The 21765-nt window shown below is 34.4% G+C and overlaps 3 protein-coding genes across 3 annotated transcripts; 2 read left to right on the top strand and 1 right to left on the bottom strand.

Annotated features, from left to right (window-relative positions):
- Nucleotides 1–241: 241 nt before the first annotated feature.
- Nucleotides 242–1153, top strand: LOC115957136 (wall-associated receptor kinase-like 2). The gene has a single exon (XM_031075359.1). It carries the CDS (start codon nucleotides 242–244, stop codon nucleotides 1151–1153), a length of 912 nt encoding a protein of 303 aa, XP_030931219.1.
- A 9372-nt stretch (nucleotides 1154–10525) lies between these two features.
- On the bottom strand, nucleotides 10526–11874 carry LOC115954567. Its single transcript, XM_031072458.1, has 2 exons — nucleotides 11243–11874; nucleotides 10526–10727 (listed from the first exon to the last, which is right to left on the bottom strand). The coding sequence occupies exons 1-2, from the start codon at nucleotides 11864–11866 to the stop codon at nucleotides 10608–10610; spliced, it is 744 nt and encodes a 247-aa protein (XP_030928318.1). The 5' UTR covers nucleotides 11867–11874; the 3' UTR covers nucleotides 10526–10607.
- Nucleotides 11875–15950: 4076 nt separating this feature from the next.
- LOC115958102 lies at nucleotides 15951–17318 on the top strand. The gene is made up of 2 exons (XM_031076466.1): nucleotides 15951–16640; nucleotides 16954–17318. The coding sequence occupies exons 1-2, from the start codon at nucleotides 15978–15980 to the stop codon at nucleotides 17047–17049; spliced, it is 759 nt and encodes a 252-aa protein (XP_030932326.1). The 5' UTR covers nucleotides 15951–15977; the 3' UTR covers nucleotides 17050–17318.
- The last annotated feature ends 4447 nt before the right edge of the window (nucleotides 17319–21765 follow it).

The raw sequence follows: 21765 nt of genomic DNA on the forward strand, positions 1-21765 counted from the left end.
ATTTCTAATATCTATTACACTGGTTTTATGCAAAGTGATAAAGAAGAGAAGTGAAATCAGGCTCAAAAAAAAATTCTTCGAAAAGAATGGTGGTTTATTGTTAGAAAGGAAATTATCTTCAAATGAAAACAATGTTCAAATTACAAAATTGTTCAATTCGAAGGAGTTAGAAAAGGCAACAGACAATTTTAGTAAAAGTAGAATACTTGGTAAGGGTGGCTATGGTATAGTTTTCAAAGGAATGTTAAGTGATGGAAGAATTGTCGCAATTAAAAAGTGCAACACAGTGCACAAGGGGAATCTCGAACAATTCATTAATGAGATTGTCATTCTTTCACAAATTATCCATAGAAATGTGGTTAAGCTAATTGGTTGTTGTTTGGAGATAGAAATTCCTTTGTTGGTTTATGAATTCATCCCTAATGGGACACTTTTCCAATATCTCCATGAAGAAAATGAAGATTTTCCATTAACATGGGATATGCGCTTAAAGATTGTCACGGAAATTGCAGGAGCTCTTTTCTACTTACACTCAGCAGCTGCCTCGCCAATTTATCATCGAGACATAAAGTCCACCAACATACTCTTAGACGAAAAGTACAGAGCGAAAATAGCGGACTTTGGGACATCAAAATCGGTAACAATTGACCAAACTCATGTAACCACCCAAGTTCAGGGAACTTTTGGGTATTTGGACCCAGAATATTTCCATACAAGCCAATTCACAGAAAAGAGTGATGTGTATAGTTTTGGAGTAGTCCTTGTTGAGCTCTTAACTGGAGAAAAACCCATTTTTTCAACAGGGTCAGAAGAAGGTAGAAGTCTCTCTGCATATTTCATTCTCTCAATGAAGGAGAACCATCTATTTGATATTCTTGATGATCGAGTAAAGAAAGAAGGTGATAAAGAAGGGGTCATCATAGTTGCTAATCTTGCAAAAAGATGTTTGCACTTGAATGGAAAGAAACGTCCTACAATGAGAGAGGTTGTAATTGAGTTGGAGGGAATTCGAAAAACTTCTGGTGATCAAGAAAATTATGAAGAACTTCAATATGCTAGACGTGAAGAAATTGAGGCTTCAGGTGTTAGTTTAACATCAACACAATCATGTTTTGAAATTGCTTCATCTTCATCATCAATCGTCCTTCCATAATTATCTTTCCCATCACTATGATTAATAAATTGTTTGTTTTGAGTAATTTGGTTTCATTCCATGCAGTGAACTATCATAGATTCTCTTAATATGTACGGAATAAAATTTAAGAATCGTTCATGAATATTTGTGTAGCCATGGCTTGCATACATAACAATAAACCTACATTTACAAGGTTTCTTTTACAAGTATGATGTACCATTTTTATCCATGATTTTAAGAATAAAATAGAAATGATAGAGCTAATACATTCTTAACAAGCAATGAAAAACTATAAAATCCCATCATTTAAGTGGTGATGTAGCATGCATCATATTTTGTTTCGGTAAAATCTTTGAAGGTCGGTTTTGAAAATAATGAGAGACTCTAATTATCATATGAGAAGAACTCTTGCTAGTTAGTTTTCTCGAAAGAAGCATTTAACAATGAATCCCTTGGAGTTATTTATTAGAATTCTAAGAAAATATTTTTGCAAGGAAGAATATTTTGGAGGTGGCTTCAACATTTTGGCCATAAAACCTTGGCCATAAAACCTCATAGATCGCATAAGACATTTATGAGATCTTAAGAATTATTAGGTCAATCTTTTGGAAAGTTAAAATTTTTAAATCACAATATTGAAGTTAGAACCTTAAAAAAAATATAATAATAAAAAAACCCTAACCTTGGTACTTAGAGTAATTGCACCATTCTATGTAAAATACAAAATCTGGTGAATTTTACACATTTCGGCTCAAAAACTACCCATATCAATGGGTCTATAGCATTGTACCTATGCAAAAATGCTACAGTAACCGTGTATATTTACACGATTACTGTAGTTTTATATTTGACTTTTTTTCTCTCTCTTCACTCAGCCTTGTCAAATCTCTTCTCTCTTTCATTCCATGACTATCTTCTATGCCCAGAGAAAGAAGAATGAAGAAGAGGAAAAAGGAAGACCAAATCATCACCACCGTAGCCCTGCAGCACCGTAACCTAGCACCACCCATCCACCCACTACCCATTACAACAAATCATCATAATTCAAACACAAAATCAACCCAAAATCAAAGAAAATCAAATCAAAATAAACTCAAATGCATCCCAAACCAAAATCAAAATCAACCAAAAACATAATCAGCTCAAAACAAAACCCAATGGAAAACCCAAATCAACCCAAACCCTAAGTCGTTGGCTCTGCCAAGGAAGCTCACCACTGTCATTATTGCTGCCACAAGAGAGAGTGATGATGAGGCTCTGGTGAGAGAAACTCTTCAGATTTGAAAAACCTAAAACCTAGCCAGTGCTACCATCGCCTTTGCTGTGGAGACTAGCTACTACTATTGTTACTACCATAGGAAGGATGAGGCTCGGATGAAGAGAGTTTTCAGACTGATGATTTGAGCTGTAAAGGTCAATTGGAGAGAGAGTTTTTAGAAAAGGAGATAGGGTTTAGAAAAGAGGGAGAAAGTGTTTTAAAGTGGGTTAATAAAAAAATAAAAAAATATTATTTAAAGAAAAAATAATGTATAATAAGTAGACTGATATGAGTGTTTTTGTAAAGTATTTGTGTAAAAAAAAAAAAAGTAGGTTCTAATGCTAAAGTAGACAAAGTAGGTTCTAATACTAAAATACATAGAAAATTTTAGAAAGACTAATGCTAATGCTAATGCTCTTAGAGCCTTAGAGTTAGGTTACTAGGCTTTATCTTGAGTTATTCTAGATTGGAGTGATGACGTGCGCGTGGCCATTATTATTATTATTATTTTTTTGAGAAACAGGCCAAGAAGGCCACTTTATTCAACATTTGAAAAATCCAACAAATAACAATTATAAAAATCTGGTAGAACAGACTCCATCCAAACCAATAATGGAAAAGAAAACTTTGCTCTCTTGGCAAAGGCATTAGCTAAAGCACAAATGTGTGAGAAAGAAAAGCTCTGAAGAGAGCTAGAAAACAACAGAATGTCTTTTATAATATGACCACAAGATGAAGGTAATAATTGTCCATTACTAATAGCATTAATCAAAGACGCAGAGTCGCCCTCAAAGATGGAATTATGAAGGCCAAGTTCTTGAACAAATTGAACCGCTTGCTTAGCGAAATGCGGCAAAAGGAAGGAAAATCCATGGGCCGACCCCATCGTCTCCACCCCGTAGGAACTACGAGATCACCCCAAGGACACCTTCGGCATCCGGAATCTCGAATAGGGATTTTTTCTGCCAAGGCAGCAATCCTTTCGCCATGCCCATCCCGAATCACCACCCCAATACCTGCAGAATGTAAATCCTCAAAGATTGCCCCATCAAAATTTGACATAACCAGCATCTGGAGGTTTCCATCGTGGTCTCCTTGGGTGCGCCTTCTTTGTTGGTCACTACCTGGCCCGCTAAAATTCCTGGAGATATTAACGCGCCACACTAGCAACCTTATTCAATGGCCAAACCTCGTCACCAACCTGAACCTTATTCCGTCTATTCCAAATAGCCTAGGCTCCAGAATTTAAATGAGAGCTGAAAACTAAATCAACCAAGTCAAGAAATGAAGTTACTCTAAAAAATTCAGAAGGCAGCGAGGTGAAACAAGCATCCCAGACCGGTCTGATATTATCACATTACCATAAAGCATGAATAGTTGACTCCTCCTTTTCATTATAGAGGCTGCAAATTGATGATGAAGCAACCTTACACTTATGTAAATTCTGCATAGTCAAAATCTCTCCAAAGAAAAGTTTTAACCTTATTTGGAACAATTGATTTCCAAAGGGTAGACCAAAATTTTTTTCTCTCTGACTGCATCTGAAGATGAAGCTAACTCATTGCTACTCAATTCACACCACAATTTACCTTATTTGATACAAACTAGTCTATGAGTGTGGCCAAAAAAAAATCTTCCTAAGCAAAATAACACACAGGTATGGACTTAATCAACTGAGCATCAAACGGTAAAATAAATAAATGAATCTATAAGACTCGTATTCCACCACCTCGATTCACTATCCAGCAGCTGACCCACTGTGGCATCTTCAAAGAGCACCGAAATTGGAGAAAGAATCCAGCCAAAATTACTACCAAGGAGCCAAGAATCCATGAAAAGTTTTACAGAGGTCCCATCACCTATCCTTCATCTAGCTCCCAATAAAATCACCTTTTGAGCTTTGAGAATACTCTTCCAAGCATATGACCTTGATTTGGCCTTAGCATCAAAGATGGACCCTGTGGGAAAATATTTGGCCTTAAAAACTATATAAAACAAAGAATCAGTATCATGAACCAACCTCCACACCTGTTTAACTAACATAGCATCATTAAACTTTAGATTTTGGTTGCCATAGAGTGTAACATTTTTTCCAACGAATCTTCCTCCTATCACCCCTTTGGCCCCACCAAAATTTTTTGATCATTGCTTTAATATCATTACACAAACCCATAGGAAGTTTAAAACAACTCATAGCAAAAATAGGAATGGCTTGCACTACTGCTTTCAATAACACTTCCCTACCAACCTGGGAGAGTAATTTTTCCTTCTGTCCTTGTAACTTACTCAAACCCATTCTTTTATATAATTAAGACTTTCCTTTCTGTTCTTTTATATAATTGATCATTAGTTTGAATGGTCAATTTAGGTGCAATTTGTACTCTTTGTTAAGATTGGAGACTATTATGTCCTGTTTGGATGTTAAAAAATAGAGGGGGAGTAGAGTAGAGTGAAGGAGAGTAGTTTAATTATCTTATTTGGGAGTTTTTTAAGGAAGGAGGGGGAGGGATTTGGAGGGGTTTAGAGGGGTTTCAACTACCTCCAACCCCTCATTTTTAATTCCCCCAAATTGGAGAGATTTGGAAGGAGAGTAAAGCACATAAATTATTAAATATGTAAATTACCTAATTTACCCTTATTATATTAAAAAAATTACAAGGCATTTTAACGTTAAAAAAAAAAAACACTCTAACCCACAAGGTCTCAGTTCTCTCAAGCTCTCTGTGTTCTCTGTGTTCTCTCAAGCTCTCTCGGCGCTCAAGCTCTCTCGGCTCTCTCAGCTTACACTGGCTCTCTCTCTCTCTCACAACTTCTTCACTGTTCTCTCTCACGCCTAGCATTCTCTCACAAAGGTAAACTCTATTTTTAATTTCTATTTCATGGGTTTCTTTTAAGTTGAATCAAATAACTATGTTCTTAAAATTGTGATTTTATTGGGTAATTTCTTATTAATTGTGATTTTATGGGGTAATAACATGTTATTTGTGGGTGGGTTTCGGATTTGAGGGCTTTTTTTCCTTAAATTTTAAAGTTTCAAAATATTGCTCATAACGTGTTTGATAAAATGCTTGAGTGAGTCTAGATTGTGAACTTGCATAAATTTGTATATTTTGGCTATGGATTTGTGTTTCTTGTTTATTTTTATTGGGTAATTTCTTGTTTTTTGTGAAGGGGTTTCTGATTTGGGTAATTTCTTGTTTTTTTATTTATTTTTTTTTTTTTTGTGATGATTTGCCTAATATGTTTGTTAATGATTTGCCTCAAATTAAAAAGTGGCATGTTTTAATCATTGAGATAGACGACAATCACTACCATTTTTTTCCTTCTTTTTGGATTGTTTTTTTTTTTGTTTTTAAATTCTTTTGAATGATAATTTTGGGTTTCTGTTTATTTTTATATCATTTGAATACTTTGTGCTTGATTAAGTATGTTATGAAGAGCACAACTCATCTAACAAGTATAATAGATTAAGTTGAAAAAGCAAATCTACCTTATCAAAGCATGCTCTTGAAATTGCTATTTTTAGTTATTCCTCATTTTGCAAATATATATTGATAGTCACATGTTGACTCTTTCTGCAAGCCCAGTGTGAGACATTACCTAGAGTGTTGTCTGCAATGTTATAGTGCTTACTTTGAGTTTTCTGTACGCCGCTTACTTTAGTTTTCATATTTTTTGGGGGGAGTGGGTGGGTGGGTGGGTGGGTGGGTGGGTATTGGGTGTGGGGGTATGTAGCTCAGTTTGTGGTGCGAATGTATGTTCTAGTTCTGTTTAGAAACCAGGATATCTCATCAACAGTACTGGGTGTAGGGGTATGTAGCTCACTTTGTAGTGCGAATGTCATGTTCTAGTTCTGTTTAGAAACAGGATATCTCATCAACCAATTAAGGGATTCATAGATCAATTTACTTGAATGAATATAATTTTCTTCCCAGTTTCATATGCATGTCAAGAAGGGAAGTCCATGCTAATGACCATTTATCTGCCTTGGCTTCTTGACTAGACTTGTCCCTTTTACTGTATTTTTCCCTAAAAGCTTACATTACATTGGTAATGTCTCACACTGGGCTTGCAGAAAGAGTCAACATGTGACTATCAATATATATTTCAAGAGCATGCTTTGATAAGGTAGATTTGCTTTTTCAACTTAATCTGTTATACTTGTTAGATGAGTTGTGCTCTTCATAACATACTGGGCTTGGCTCAAGATAGGAGGCATTTTATATAAATACACTTATGCACCAAACCTTAAGCTGCTCGCCTGGCTATGGTCAAAGCCAATATTCATAGTTATGGGTCCTCCAATAAGCAACGGATTGTTGTAGTAGAGTTTAAGGTTGACTTTGTAATAAAAGGGATTATAGGGGAAGATAACAAAATTATTCCTCTTGGATTTGAGCAATGTTGCTGGGTGGCAAAAACAGTTTAGGGCATAAATGAATCTGCTAAGCCAGCTTACCCATTATGCCTTATGACTGTGCTCATTCAAAAACATATTGAGCAATGTAAGAAAGACAAACTCGAAAGGTAACTTCCCAAGACCACCTGCCCTGCTATACAACTACCTAATGCCTTTCCAAAGATCCACTCCATAAGAAGAAGTCTTTAACCTACTAAAATATTCATGCCCCCTCTCCATATTTCTTCTTTATCTCAAGCCTACAAAGCCCTTTCCAGAAAATTTTTCAAAAGCCATTACTTTGGAAGAACTTGATAAAACACTCCTAACCTACTGGAGCACAAACGCCACAACCTATTAAATAGAGATGGCATATGTGAAGATCTACTATACCCATAAACCCATATACCCACACATGCATGCACTCAATGTTAGAATACCAGTTATATGATTGAATTCACCATTTCCTAATAACTTAAAATGGCTATGAAGTTGTTTCTTTTATTTGATTTTAGTTTTAGTCATTACTATAACCATGAAGTGGCATTTCACTAGCAAGCCAAATACTTTCTAAGTTTTATATTCTTATATAATAGATTACACAAAACACATTGAATTGTAATAGCTTAGTGTTTTTATGCATATTATGGATTGTAATAGCGTTTCTGTCATGGTATATTTTTATTAGATGGATAGACAAGAGAATAAAAGGAGACGTGTATTGCAAATTTGGGAATGGAGACGTGGATTATGGGATTAGGAATGGAGACGTTGAATGACAATTGCTTATGTAGTTTGTCTTGTTGCCTATTGGTTAATACTTCGAAGGAGGCCTCAAAGGAGACAAGTAACTTACTCAATTAGTAGTTTGAGTTTAGAAAGACGAAGTGTTCGCGATGAACTAATGAGAGAGATAATTGAAAATAAAAAGTGTCGTGATATTATACGCATGGGGCCTGGAGCTTTTTTAGATTTGTGTGACATGCTACGTAAAGAAGGTGGCTTCCAACCAACACAACGAGCAACGATTGAAGAACAATGAGGACATGGAACAAATTATGGGAGCAATTCAGGATGTTGCTTTAGCAATGAGAGAAGGAAATTCAGCACTTAGAGAAGGAAATTTAATTTTTGAGAGGAGCTTGGCACGTCTTCCCATTCCTGAGCAAGACGTGTTCCATCTCTTGGATGAGATAGGAATTGATTCTAGATTGCGAATGAGGTAATCTCATACTCCAAATATACCAAACCAAACTATCCACAATAGCAGTCTAAATTTCTCTAACAGTTAGGCAAGTAATGTTCCAAGACAATTTTAGCTTCTAAAAACCTTTTCAATTGACCATTAAACTGTAAACTCTTGGGATTAATTTTTCTTTGACACTAGCTTGTGTTTATTTTTAGTTTTTCTTTCTAAAACAAGTATGTTGACAATTACAGATATGGTCATAGCTCATTGCAAGTATGTTGACAATTACAGATATGGTCATAGCTCATTGTAACAGTGTCCTTTTTTCAGTGGCTTGAAAACTTTGTCTGCTTACATTCATTTTTATGCTTTTCACTTCTTAGTTGTCAGGCATGATACAATGTCATATGAGGCCTTTGATTCAAAAATTGGCTGTACTGCCAATGCTCACCTGCTCCATCTCCCCCACCCCTCTTATATAATTATATATCAAATTTGATTATATTAGAGCTGTAGGCATATTCGATTTGTGAGAGATGACTTCATTCGGCACAACAGCATAGCATTCTATTTAAATGGCGATAAGAATATTCGATTTGTAAGAGATGACTTAATTCGGCACAATAGAGATATATCAAGTCCATATTCTAGGCCGAAGCTCATATACGAGTTTTTAGCTCAAATTGATTTCTTTTCTTTTGCCTCTTGCATGGTTCTATATGAAGAAGAAATAAAGGCATGTAAAGCTATCAAGCAGCAAATAATAAATAAGGGAAATCAGGCACACTATATGACAGAGAGGTACTCCCAATTTTTTTGACGAAAAGATTTGTAGTTGTTACTCTCAGTCTCATTTTTTAAAGGAAGGTGATCATCTTTCAAGTGTAAATTTGGACTCAATTAATCATGGTTCTATGGAGAACTTCTTGTGGTCTAGAAACAAAGTTGAAGCAAGGAAATTAATTTTTAGTAAATGATTCTTCCAATGAGTTGATACACAACACCAGGGGCCCAGTGTATTCAAGTCCCCAAAAGAATTTCTGCTTCAGTTCTGTACTCTCAAAAGTTTTTCTAAGATGGTTTTTTTTTTTTAATATAATAAAAAAGTAGAAAAAATATTTAATCATATACTAATGTTGATTATTTAATTCACATAAAAAAATTATCAAAAAAAAATATTCTAACAAATTAATCATAAATCAATGTTGCAAGTTCATTTTCAAATAGGGGTAAATTTGTCTATTTTAATCATTTCCTCCCCTCTCCATCCTAATTTTTAAAACATCCAAACAAGGGGAAGGGTTAATTACTCCCTTCCCCCTTACTAATTTTAAAAACATCCAAATAAGGTGGAGGGGAATCATTCCCCTCTACTCTCCTCCCCACTACTCTCCTCCCCTCTACTCCCCTCTACTCTCCTCCCTCTCAAAACTTCCAAACAGGCCATAAGCAACTCATTGTTGAGGTCATCATAACTCGACCATACAAAGTGATTGATAATTACCAGAAAACTAACGTTTGCATGATAAGTACTCTAAACACATGTTTTCAGTATATTAAAAAAAAAAAAAAAAAATTGTTTTCAGCTTTTCATGTTGTTTTGAAAAAAGAAACCCCAATAGTGTTAGCAAACGGACCCTAACATATTTGCATCTCATTTTGATGAAACATAATGATGCTCAACTAAGCCTCCAATAACTCAAAACTTTTTCTTCACCACTCACAATTTATCATGTGGTGAGTTATAACAAAAGTTGTAGAATAAGTTGTGATCTTAGCCAGGGACATAGTTAAGACTTAGAGTTAGGGGGAACAACTCGTTATGCTAGTTATGTGCGGCAACTCTACTGCTGCTTAGCCACTGAGGGTTTTATTTATTTAATTTTTTATGCATGTGTCAACTATTGGATAATGACAAAACTATTTTGGGTGAAATTGATTTACTCGGCTTAATTTTTTTTTTTTTTTATTGGAAATTGTTGTTTTTGGGCTAATTTTTTGGATCTTGTATATTCTGTTTTAGATTTTAAATCTATAAAAAAATTTATGGCCTTTAAAATGAGGAAAATGTTAGAATTACAAACTTTTTTTTACAAATAACTAATGTGGTGAGTGGTTATTGATATATAAAAAAGTGATGTAAATGATGGGTCCAAATATGAACTACTCCATAGTAAAAATTTACTAACCTAATAGTTTGTAAACTTTTTTTAGAAAAATGTGTAGCTATAGCATTAATGGTATTATTAAGAAGACAAATTATAATTTTATAAAAAAAAAAAAAAAGGCTAAAATTAATACTAAATATAAACTATTATTTTTTATAAAAAATTTGGGAGAGGCCATTGCCACCAAAGCAATGAGTGGCTCCTTCCCTGTTTTGCATACTCATAAAACAAAGAGGGAGAGAGAAAAGAGTGAGCATATTGCCTTAATATTGCTACATCGATTTGACCAACATTTAAACATATTTGCAACGTAAAAAAACAACAGTAACTTAAAAAAAAAAAAAAAAAAAAAAAACAGTTTATCAATACTCTTGGGAAAAGTCTAGTGACACAAAAAATGGCATGCTGTCACAACCCAGTTGTGGCAAAGAAAAGAAGTTATGTAATTTTTTGTGTCATCAGGCCGGCTCATCCTTTTGAGCTAATGTCTTACATTTGACTTCCTCTTTCAGCATCGAGAGGAAGACATCAGTTAGAACATTCTTTGAGTATAGAGAAGCCTTCAATATCTTCAGTCCCTAGCAACAAACCACATAAATTAATGATTAATTACATTTCGAATTGGGAAATACCGAATCTTTACTTTGAAATTAACACGTTTCAATGTTAGATGGAGAAGATCATTTTCCAGAAGAGAAATGACATTCCCACAATATGTCAGTTCTTTGTTTTGTTTTCCCCTTTTCAAAGACTAATAACAACTAACAAGTGACATTAAGGGGAAAGAGAGAGGAATGCAATATTTTATTTTTCAATATGAAATTAGAGTTGAATGATAGCATTTGAAATGAAAATTGACACACAAATCGTGTATGTACTATAGCCAGAAATATTGAGGTACATAAACTTGGGAATGAGACGGATCAGTGATCAATTCCAAAAATTTCGTCTCTTTCTTATACTAATATCATTGTTTAGAAATTAGGACTCAAACATCTTATTTTGCAGTAACTTTCACCATAATGGAAGGACAGAAACTAAAAATAATGGACTAAAAATGCACAGAAAGCAAAAGAATGATCACATAACATACCTCATCCATGCCCAAATTGACAACTTTCTCCTCTAGAGCCCCAAATTCCTGGACATTGAACTTGTTAAGCAGAGTGATAGTAGAGATGATTGACATGGGTTTCACCACTAGATCATCCGTCACCATGTATGTAACCAGCTCTTTCACGTACCCTCTCTCAGTACTTGCGCTTGGAGTTGGTGGGTCTACCATATTTTTCTCGCTGTTCATAACATTTCCGCACGAAGGACAGATTGCGCTGAAGTCATAAGCCAGATATGAGTCACAGGCGGAGCTGCTTCTAGCACAACTATACAATTTCATGAATGTCGATGATGATTCAATGTTTTGCAATAGAAGAGGGGGTCCATTACCACCACCAGAGATCTGTACTTTGGGCCTCAGGAGAGTGTCTTTGTTCACGCTTGGTTGCAGGTAAATACTGCCTAAATTTTCAATGCTCTCGTAAATATTGCCGAAGCTGCCCTGTATTCCTTGCTTTTCGAAAAGTGGAACGAGAGTTCCGATGGGTAGGGCCAGACTGTGAAAGAGGAAATCGATGAATTCCTTGCCCGCTTCGGCAAAAAGCACTCTTTGGCTCTCTCTGTCTATCAGAAGTTTCAAACTCACATTGGTTTCTTCCATGGACTCTCTCTAGCTGTCCTTTTTTTTTTTTTTTTTTTTTTTTTTTTTAGCTTTTGTGACAAACGATAAACCTCATAGCTCTCATGTAAATTAGTACATGTTGCTTGGAAAGTCACAGCTCCTGATGAACTACAATTCACTGTCGGCCATAGATTGAAGACTTGAAAAGTTATGAATATTGTTTTTATTTTTTTATAAAATATAAAAATCACCCATTTGAGGCTGAAAACTATTTAGACTTTTCAAAAATATTTTATTTGTCATATGCTTTTATACTTATATTGTATGTGTTTTATTTTTCAACAACTAATTTGTGATTTTTTTAATTGCCAAATTTCACAATGATAGTTTGTCTCAATTATTTGCACGAAATCTTAATACTAATTCAAAGAAATTAGAGCATTTGTATCATTTTGTGAAATTTTTTTTGGTCTATTTTAGTATAAAAATATACTTTTTATTTTTATTCTTTTATTCACTTTTTAAAATGTGCTCTATCAAATTATTTATTTTATATAACATTTAATTAAAATATCAATATTTTTAATTGTCACTCTTAATTTTTCACACACAACGGTCATTATTTACTTTCTTCCTTCATCTTCAACTTACTTAAAGAAAAAAAAAAACTAAATGCAAAATAAAAAATGCCAGTATTAATTTACATAGTTACTATAGTAATCATATATTTTTATATAACTTTGCATGATGTGATGTGGATGAATTTTAGACTTAATTGATTAAAATGTGGTACTTTTTATTATTCAAACAAGAATCCTTTTAATAGGTACCTTGAAAATTTTATTAATAAACTATTTATAAAAACTTTTAATATTATTTTCATGAAAAATTAAAAATATAAAAAGTTGTGATAAATTTTTTTAAAAATATTTTCTATGCATATTGTGGGGGGTTGGGCTCGAAAGGCACGTGCTAGCCTATCCCATTAGGACCCAAAGTAAGGTCCAAGGCCCATTAGAGAAGCTGAGCATGGCCCGAATGGAATAGGTTGGCTTTAGGCCCTATCACAGCAGGTCGACCCAGAAGCTAGAATGATGGGTCAAAGGAATGGTCACCTGAGGAAGTCTTTAGGTGGTTGGTCTAACACTGACTAATGATGAGGGAAACTGGAATAAGGTGCGAACATAATGGGGTTAGTAACCGAGGATTGATAGTGTCGTTAGGGAATTTGTTGCCGAACATTATTTTGACGTCTGGAACAAGTTCCAAGAGAATCCTCTAAAGTTGTGAGGATCCCTTAGGATTTTGACGGATGTTGGAATACGTATGAAGTGGGGATATAATGATAACAACCCTACTAACGAGAGACTATAAAAAGGGGAAGAGGGTTAACACTGGGGGTTGGTTGGAAAAAATGGGGGAGTGAGAAATCAAGAGGGAAATACTGGGAAACACAGGGGAGTAGAGGGAAACCTAAGGGGAGTACTTTTAGCAAGATTTGGTTGAGACAAATCAGGCGAAGTTTGGGACCCTACCTGTAGGATCATGACATAGCCGACATACAAATAAATTAGGGCCTAAATACTACTACTTGAAGATTTTTCGTGGACCACACATATAATTTCCATTCAAAGAATGATGCATTCGTTAGGACTTAATACACACCATTATGACATTAAAATTAAGTTGTGCTCTTTAAATTTTCTCTTTTCTTTGTGTTTACAATGCATGAAACTTTATTGTTCCCCCCCCCCCCCCCCCTTCCCACTCCTCTAATGCAAAAGCTTTTCTATTTGTTTGAACTTGAGAAAATGTTTGTGACCATTATTTATTGTGCATAGCTGACCACATAAAATGACATAATTCATATTATAACTTACTTATGTGATAAGTTATGAGTAGTAGAAGTGTGATGGTGGGTCCATATTGAGACACACTTTTATCACTCACAACTTACCACATGAGCGAGTTGTGGTACAAATTGTGTCATTTTATGTGATCCTAACATCGTTCTTATGAGCCTCTTTAAAAAGTTTAAAGGGAAAGAGACTTCATAATTTTTTTTAAAAAATAAAACCTCGTCCATGATTGCTTCTTTTTCTTTTTCTTTTTCTTTTTTTTGGAGAAAAAGCTTAGAAAACAATTTTCTTTGCTTTTAGGCTAGGAAGGCTTGAAACTTGATTAATATATATATATAAAGCTTACAACTTTTGAAAGAAAAGAAAAGAAAAGTAAAAAAAGAATAAGTGCTTGTTAATTTGGAAGGAGGTTGTATTTATTTTAGCAAAAGTTTTGCTGTATACTTGTATATAACAATTGTTACATCCATGAGCATGTGGCAGGAAAAAAAGGGACAAAAGTCTGAGGTCCGCCTAATAATTTTTTTGAAAAATATTTTCTATGCATATAATTTCCATTCAAAGAATGATGCATTCGTTAGGAGTTAACACACACCATTATGACATTAAAAGTTGTGCTCTTTCACTTTTCTCTTTTCTTTGCCTTCATGGTTCGTGAAACTTTACTGTTGTTTTAGTGACCCTGCTCCCACTCCTCTAGCGCAAAAGCTTTACTAACCTATCTAAAGTTGTGAAAATGTTTGTGACCATTATTTATTGTGCATTATTTTTTTTGGGTGAGTAATGCTAGGACTACATAAAATGGCATAATTTGTGCTACAATTTGTCTACGTAACAAGTTGTGAGTGATAAAAGTGTGATAGTGATAGTGGGCCCATGTAGAGGTGTGATAGTGGGCCCTTGTCATTGATTGCTTCTTTTTCTTTTTCTTCTCTTTGGAGAAAAAAGCTTAGATAATTGCTTTCTTTGCTTTTAGACCAGGAAGGATTACAACTTGATTAAAAAAAAAAAAAAAAAACTTACAACTTTTGAAAGAAAAGAAAAGAAAGAAAAAAAAAAAAGAGTAAGTGCTTGTTTGGAAGGAGGTTGTATTTTTTTGGGAAATTATTATTATATTATTATTATTATATTATTATTAATTATATATATATATATATATATTTGTATGTAACCATTGTTGCATACAAGAGTATGTGACAGTCAAAAAAAAAAAAAAAAGAAAAAGAAAAGAAAAGAAGATAAGTGTTTAAGATTTATCTAATCATAGGCCTTGCACACAACCCTTGAACACATATACCTTTTTTCTTTTTTTTTTGCTCCCTCATATTCTTGCATGCAGTAAGACATTAAGAGGCTGTTTGGATGGCTTGTTTCCGTAACTCAATTCTCAGTTTCCATAACTTATAACTCAAAAATGGTGGGACCCATAGCTCAATATCTGTTTGGCGCACGATAACTCTGTTTCCATTACTCAATTCTCTAATTTTTGAATTATGAGTTATGGAAATTGAAAACACATTTTAACTGTTTTCAGTTTCCATAACTCATAACTCAATGACATTTCCGTAAATAACACTACATGGAAGGACTCATTGTCAGTTACAGCCGCAACTTTTGACCATCTTTCTTTTTTTTTCTTCATTGGGTTCTGTGTGTGCATTCTTCATGTTCTTTTTTTCCTTTTTCCTTTCACACTAGTGGCTTCTTCATGTTCTTCACTGGGTTTAGTTCTTTTTTTTTTTTTTTTTTTTTTTTTTTCACTGGGTTCTTTTTTTGGCTGGGTTAGTTTTTTTTTTTTTTTTTTTTTAATTTTTTTTATTGGTTCGGTGGTTTGGGGTACTGAAAAAAAAAAAAAAAAAAAAAAAAAAGCTGCGTCGAGTGACAGGGATGGGACTCGCAAATAGTGTGAACAATATTGAGTGATGGAAAGTGAGTGATGGTACCAAACGGGTGTAAAAAATTAAGTGATGAATGATGGAAATTAAGTGACGAAAATTAAGTGATGAAATTTTTGCATCCAAACAGCCTCTAATTTTCTAAATAGTTTTGAACTTCAAATGGGTGAACTTTTGTTACAACATTCATAACTTTTTCAAGTCCTCAATCAGTGGCCGACAATGAACCGTGGGAGACTCTTGACTTTCCAAGCCATGTACCGATTTACATAAGCTCATTTGAGCTATCCAGAGTATCGTTTGTCCCCCCCCTACCCACCCCCACACACCCCCACCCCCCCCCCCCCCCCCCCCCCCCCCAAAAAAAAATAGAGGAAGAAGAAGAAGCTAGAGTCCATGAAAGAAACCAACGTGAGTTTGAAACTTATGATAGACAGAGAGAGCCAACGAGTGCTTTTTGCTGAAGCGGGCAAGGAATTCATCGATTTCCTCTTTCAAATTCTGGCCCTACCCGTCGGAACTTTCATTCCGCTTTTCGAAAAGCAAGGAATGCAGGGCAGTTTCGGGAATATTTTCGAGAGCATTGAAAATTTAGGTAGTATTTACCTTCAACCAAGTGTGAACAAAGAGATTCTCCTGAAGCCCAAAGTCCACATCTCTGGTGGTGGTGGTTCTGGGCTTTCTCCCCTATTGCAAAAGGTTGAATCATCACCACCGTCATCATCTTCGAGATCCACGAAATTCTATAGGTGTAAAAATGTCGGCAGTAGCTGTGACCCATATGTAGCTTATGACATTAGAGCAATCTGTCCCTCGTGTTCCCAGGTTATGAACTGCGAGCAAAATATGGTAGACCCACCAAGTCCAAGCGCAACGAAAACGAGTTCCTCATGTACTGAGGGAGGGTACGTGAAAGGGCTGGTTACATATTTGGTGATGGATGATCTAGAGGTGAAACTTATGTCCACCATGTCTAGTATCACTCTGCTAATTAACAAGTTTAATGTCAAGGGAATAAGGGCTCTTGAGGAGAAGGTGGTCAATTTTGGCATGGATGAGGTATGTTATGTCACTCATTCTTTTGCTTTCTGTGAATTAATCCATTAGTTCTATTTTATTAATTTCTTCTTTTACTTTCCCTAAGTACGTTAATGGTGAAAGCTATTGCAAAATAATACTCAAATTGAGTTTTTAGTTTTAGCTATTTCATGTCCTAATTTCTAGTTGGCACCTGCATGTTTTGTTTTATTTCTTTTCTGAAAATCTATTTGCTTTTGGAATGTGCCTATTTCAATGTGAAGACGTGCTATTTCACTGATCTAAATATAATTATTAATTATTTTGTTCCTTAATTTATGTGGTTTGTTGTTAGGGGGTAAAATTGCTCAAGGCTTCTTTGTATTCCAAGAGTGTTTTAACTGATGTCTTCCTCCCGATGGTGAAACAAGAAGTCAATTATGAGAATTGAGTGCAAGAGTTCAATGCCATTGCTAAGATGTTCTTTTTCTTTTTTCTTTTTTTTTCTTTTTTTATTTTTTATTTTTTATTTTTTTTTGGGTTGCAAATTAGGTTTTAAACGTTAGTCGTAAAGGCTAGTATTCTTGTTCTTCTCTCTCTCTTTACTGGAAGCTTAGTTTTAAGCAGCATTATGTTTCATTAAAAAAAAAATTTGTAAGTTTCTGTTAATTATTATTGAGATTGCTTGCTATCACTGAATTATGATGACCTTAATAATGAGGTGTTTCAACACATGTTTGCACAATACATAGTTATTTGATTTATCTACTAGTACCATAATATGCCACATTTTAATTGTTGATATCCTCTGCTGGACCAACGTTGCATTGTAAGCTCAATTAGTTTTGAAATAAATATTTTTAAACAAAAAATACTTTACATGTAAATCATTTTCAATATAATATTTTTAAGTGTTTGGTATGACGAGTAAAATTTTTCAAGCAAACCACCAAAATCAGTGGCTAGTGGCTGAACCATTGAAGCTACTAGTGGCTGGAGGGCCAATGACTTGATTGTTAGAACCAGCAGCGAGAACAATGGCTCCAACAATTGAATTGATAGTGACCATTGTCAAAGCGGTGTCTCCAATGACTGGATCGGCAACATTTTCAGTTGAGTTTGTAGTAATCCAACACAAAATATGTTCTCTCCAAAGAATAATTAATTCATTATGTGACTTATTTCTTAGTGCAACCATATGATTAAATTTAATGGGAAAATTACACTTTACTCCCTTAAACTATATCTCATTTTATACCTACTCTCTTAAAGTATGAGAATGCAGGTTTCTCGCTAAATTGTTACCTTGTAATACTTGCCCATGGAAGAAAACCCTTCTCATACATGGAAGAAAAAGAAAAGCAAAGAGATTAGTCACAATCAGGACTTTTCCAAGTTTTGAACTGATACAAAACCAAAGAGTAATGTTACATTCACAACATATTTATAATAAATTTTAGATAGCAAGCTGTTATTGTTCTAATTTGAGTTCACCACAAATTATTTTTTTACCTACCAATAATGTCTAGTAACTATATCCATTGCCACAAAGTTTGATGAATTTTCTTGGTTTGAATATAAAATTTTCCTAATACATAAGTTTTTTTTTTTTAAATAGTCTATTGCTTTATATGCCTCTTGACGTAGAATTGATCACCATGGTCTTCTCGGACTTTCAAGCAGACCTAAAATCACGCTAGGCAAAAATGCACCAGTAGAAATCATTTGGGCGACAGAGTCGAAATTGCATGAAATTTGGTAAGCTAAAGAAAAACGGTCTTCTGAGCAATAATCATTGCTTTGCCACAAGGTGCATCCTGGTTTTGGCAAATTCCTTCATTTAGCCCTTGAAAACCATGATTTTGTCTTTTTAGTAATTTTTGTTTTCTTAATAAATTTTTGCTCAATAGTTAGAATATGTCTCGCTTGTTTTGGGACGACCCTTAAGGACAGTAATTTATAATTTTGCATTTAACTCAATTTTACAATTATTGGTAAAATCTGGTATTTTGCCACCAATCTTGTAATTAGTGTGAATTAGGGTTTTAGACGTTTCCTAATCGTTCTAGGGTTTTACTTTTTCAATATTTATATGTTTTGTAGCTTCTAAAGGCAAATCAGATTATTATCAATAAAAATACAGTTTATTCTCAAACTTTTCTCTGGTGGATTTTAGTTTATCACCTTGTGGATTTAAGGAATCCCTTGTAGATTCAAGATTTACTATCAGAAGCTAATAGTTTAATTTCTGTTTTATCAAAAAAGTATCATGTGTGCTTTCTTCAGACTTCCTGAATATCACCTCTTGAATGCAGGAAAACTTTTTCTCTTCTTTTTTATATTTTTCGCTAAAATTGACTGAAAGATTGAGGTTTACAAAAGGGTATGTGCTAATTACTTTATCTTTACAAAAGAAAAAGAAAAAGTTTCGGAATTTGTGAAACCCTTATTGTACATGGAAGAAATAAAAAAGCAAAGAGATTTACTCACAAATTCACAATCAGTACTTTTCCTGTTCCTCAACCGGTGACTGACAATGAACCGTGGCTCACCAAAAGTAAGATTTTTTCACTATTCCTCGTTTTTTATTCAAGGATCTCAGCCCATACCATAGCTGATCAAAACCCGGAATCTCTTAAGCTCTAAGTATGATCCGCCAAGCAACATGAACATAAGCTGTCCAGTCAGTGTATTCGAAAAAAATACAAGGTTAGACAGAGTCCATGGAAGAACCCAATGTGCATTTGAAACTTTTAGAATTTTGTTTGGATACTACTTATTTTGCTGAAACTAACATTTATTGTTGAAAATACGGTAGATAAGGATAAAAGTTAGCTGAAATAGTACAGTTGAGCCTATGAATAATACCAAAAAGTGCAATGAGACTCATGAATAGTAATAAAAATAAACTGAATAGTAAAATAATTTTTATTTTTCATTGGTATCCAAACGGAAGCCTAGTAGACAGAAAACCAAAAAGTACTTTATGCAGAAGCGGGCAAGGATTTCATCCACTTCCTCTTTCACATTCTGGTCCTTCCCGTCGGATCTTACATTCCGCTTCTCAAAAAGCAAAGAAATGGTGGACAGTTTCCATAACATTTCGGAGAGCATTGAAAATTTGAGTAGTGCTTACCTTAAACCGTACGCGAAGAAAGAGACTATCCTAAACCCCAAAGTACACATCTCTGATGGTACTGCTGGTGGTGGTGTCCCTCGCCTATTACCAAACATTGATCATCCACATCCACTAAATTCTACCGGTGTTCTAATTCCAACCGAAACTGCGGTAAATATGTGGCTTACGATTTCAGCTTAATCTGTTCTCAGAAAGAATTGAGAACGTAACATAAAATTATTATGCAATTAAGTGACGTGGATCTATAAATTTTATTTACCACATCAATAAACTCTATCCAAATTTTAACAGTGGGGAGAACACCGAAATTTGATAAAATTAAAAGTAGATTCTCAAAAAAAGAAAAGCCAAATGTAAAAACACTTCCTTGGGTTTGAGTCGGTTACAAAAACATGTGGGACTCACTATGAGGCATACTCCTTTTGTGAGAGGTTGAAGCAGTGCTTTGTAACTATGTAAGAATTGTCTAGTGGTTGATAATTACAAAAAATTAATGTATGCATTATGAGTACTCTAAACACATGTTTTTAATTTTCTTTTATTAAAAAAAAAAAAACTATTTTTACATTCTTTTGAAAAAAGAAACACTAATACTATTAGCAAATGGACCCTAACATATTTGTATCTCATTTTGATGAAACATAATGATGCTCAACCAAGCCTCCAATAAAACAAAGAAGGAGAACTAGGGACGAAACCAAGATTCAAAAATGAGGGGGGCCAAAGTATAAAAAAAAAAAATTTTGGTATAGACCAAACTTAACATAAGCTTGTTCAATTGCATTGTGTTAATTAAAATTGAATGTTCAATTAGTGTGTAAAACACTAATGAATGTTTAGATCCCCAATTTCAAATTAACCTAACACAAGCTTATACCCAAATAATATATGTGCGGAATAATAGGTACAAGCAGAAACCCAAACAAATAAACAACTCTACACTATAATTAACCACAACACAGTAGCAATTAAAAGGTAAGAGTAAGGGTTAGAGAAATGCAAATACAAAGATAACACCAGCACGTGTTATCGAAGAGGAAACCGAAGAATTCGACGAAAAACCTCTTCGCCGCCCTCCAAGCAGTAAAATGATCCACTAAAGAATAAAGTTGGGATACACGAATAGAAATAGACCCTCCAAGCCTAATTTACCCAATGCACCTAAGCCCTCTAAGCTTCTTGCTCCATAGGGTTAAGCCTAACCGTGTCTTCTTTAGCTTCCCAGATCCAGCAATAAGCCCATTGCATTAACCAAATGAATTGGTCATCTTCAAACTGCTTCCCAAACACCAAAATACCTCCCCACTGATATAGGTATGATGAAATAAATATTTGACAAATGTACCTCTCAAGGATATGTCAATAGAAAGGGTGAGAGTAGAGAAATTTGGAGAATTAAATGTCTAAGATTGTGGATGAGTCAATCTTGGTTTTCTCTAGGCTTTCTTTCTCAAAATTCTCTTTGGAAACTCTCTACATTTCGTGGGTATAAATGTATTTATAGTAGTGTACGTGAAAAATGTGAAAGGTTATTTTTCTGCATAACTAGGCATTCTGGCAACTCAGTCTCGCGAGTGGGATGAGTCGCGAGATAATTGTTTAGCCAAACTGTACTTTTTGTCTTGTAGTGCTCCAACTGTCGTGACCCTTCAGCTTCCTGCATGCTTCACACGTGTGGCATTTTAGCGAGTTGCCAGTCACGAGTCACTCGCGAGATCCAATCGCGAGAAACCTCCAAATGCACACATTCTTGAATTTCTTCACACTCTTTCACACACAACCCTTACATAATTCCCACCTAAATACAATGTATCTAATTGCTAAATTACAAGCAAATTTGGCATGGAATAAATCCAACACATGATTGAATGAATTCAACCTTACAAACATCATAATATGTAATTCTAGATTATTTTATAATGAACTATTACCGATTTTATATATGGTGATTTTTAAAAAATTTATTTGATGGATTTTAGAAATTGGGACATCAAACTAGATGTTGACAATACTGCATTTTCAATATGA

This window comes from Quercus lobata, chromosome 8 (assembly GCF_001633185.2).
Source record: "Quercus lobata isolate SW786 chromosome 8, ValleyOak3.0 Primary Assembly, whole genome shotgun sequence".
Taxonomy (NCBI): domain Eukaryota; kingdom Viridiplantae; phylum Streptophyta; class Magnoliopsida; order Fagales; family Fagaceae; genus Quercus; species Quercus lobata.

Excerpts from the sequence above, each read along its gene's own strand:
- LOC115957136 (XM_031075359.1), top strand. The coding sequence starts at position 242 with ATGTTAAGTGATGGAAGAATTGTCGCAATTAAAAAGTGCAACACAGTG.
- LOC115954567 (XM_031072458.1), bottom strand. The coding sequence starts at position 11,866 with ATGGAAGAAACCAATGTGAGTTTGAAACTTCTGATAGACAGAGAGAGC. Across the intron at positions 10,728-11,242 it reads TCAATTTGGGCATGGATGAG|GGACTGAAGATATTGAAGGC; the intron begins GTATGTTATGTG and ends GTTTGTTGCTAG.
- LOC115958102 (XM_031076466.1), top strand. The coding sequence starts at position 15,978 with ATGAAAGAAACCAACGTGAGTTTGAAACTTATGATAGACAGAGAGAGC. Across the intron at positions 16,641-16,953 it reads TCAATTTTGGCATGGATGAG|GGGGTAAAATTGCTCAAGGC; the intron begins GTATGTTATGTC and ends GTTTGTTGTTAG.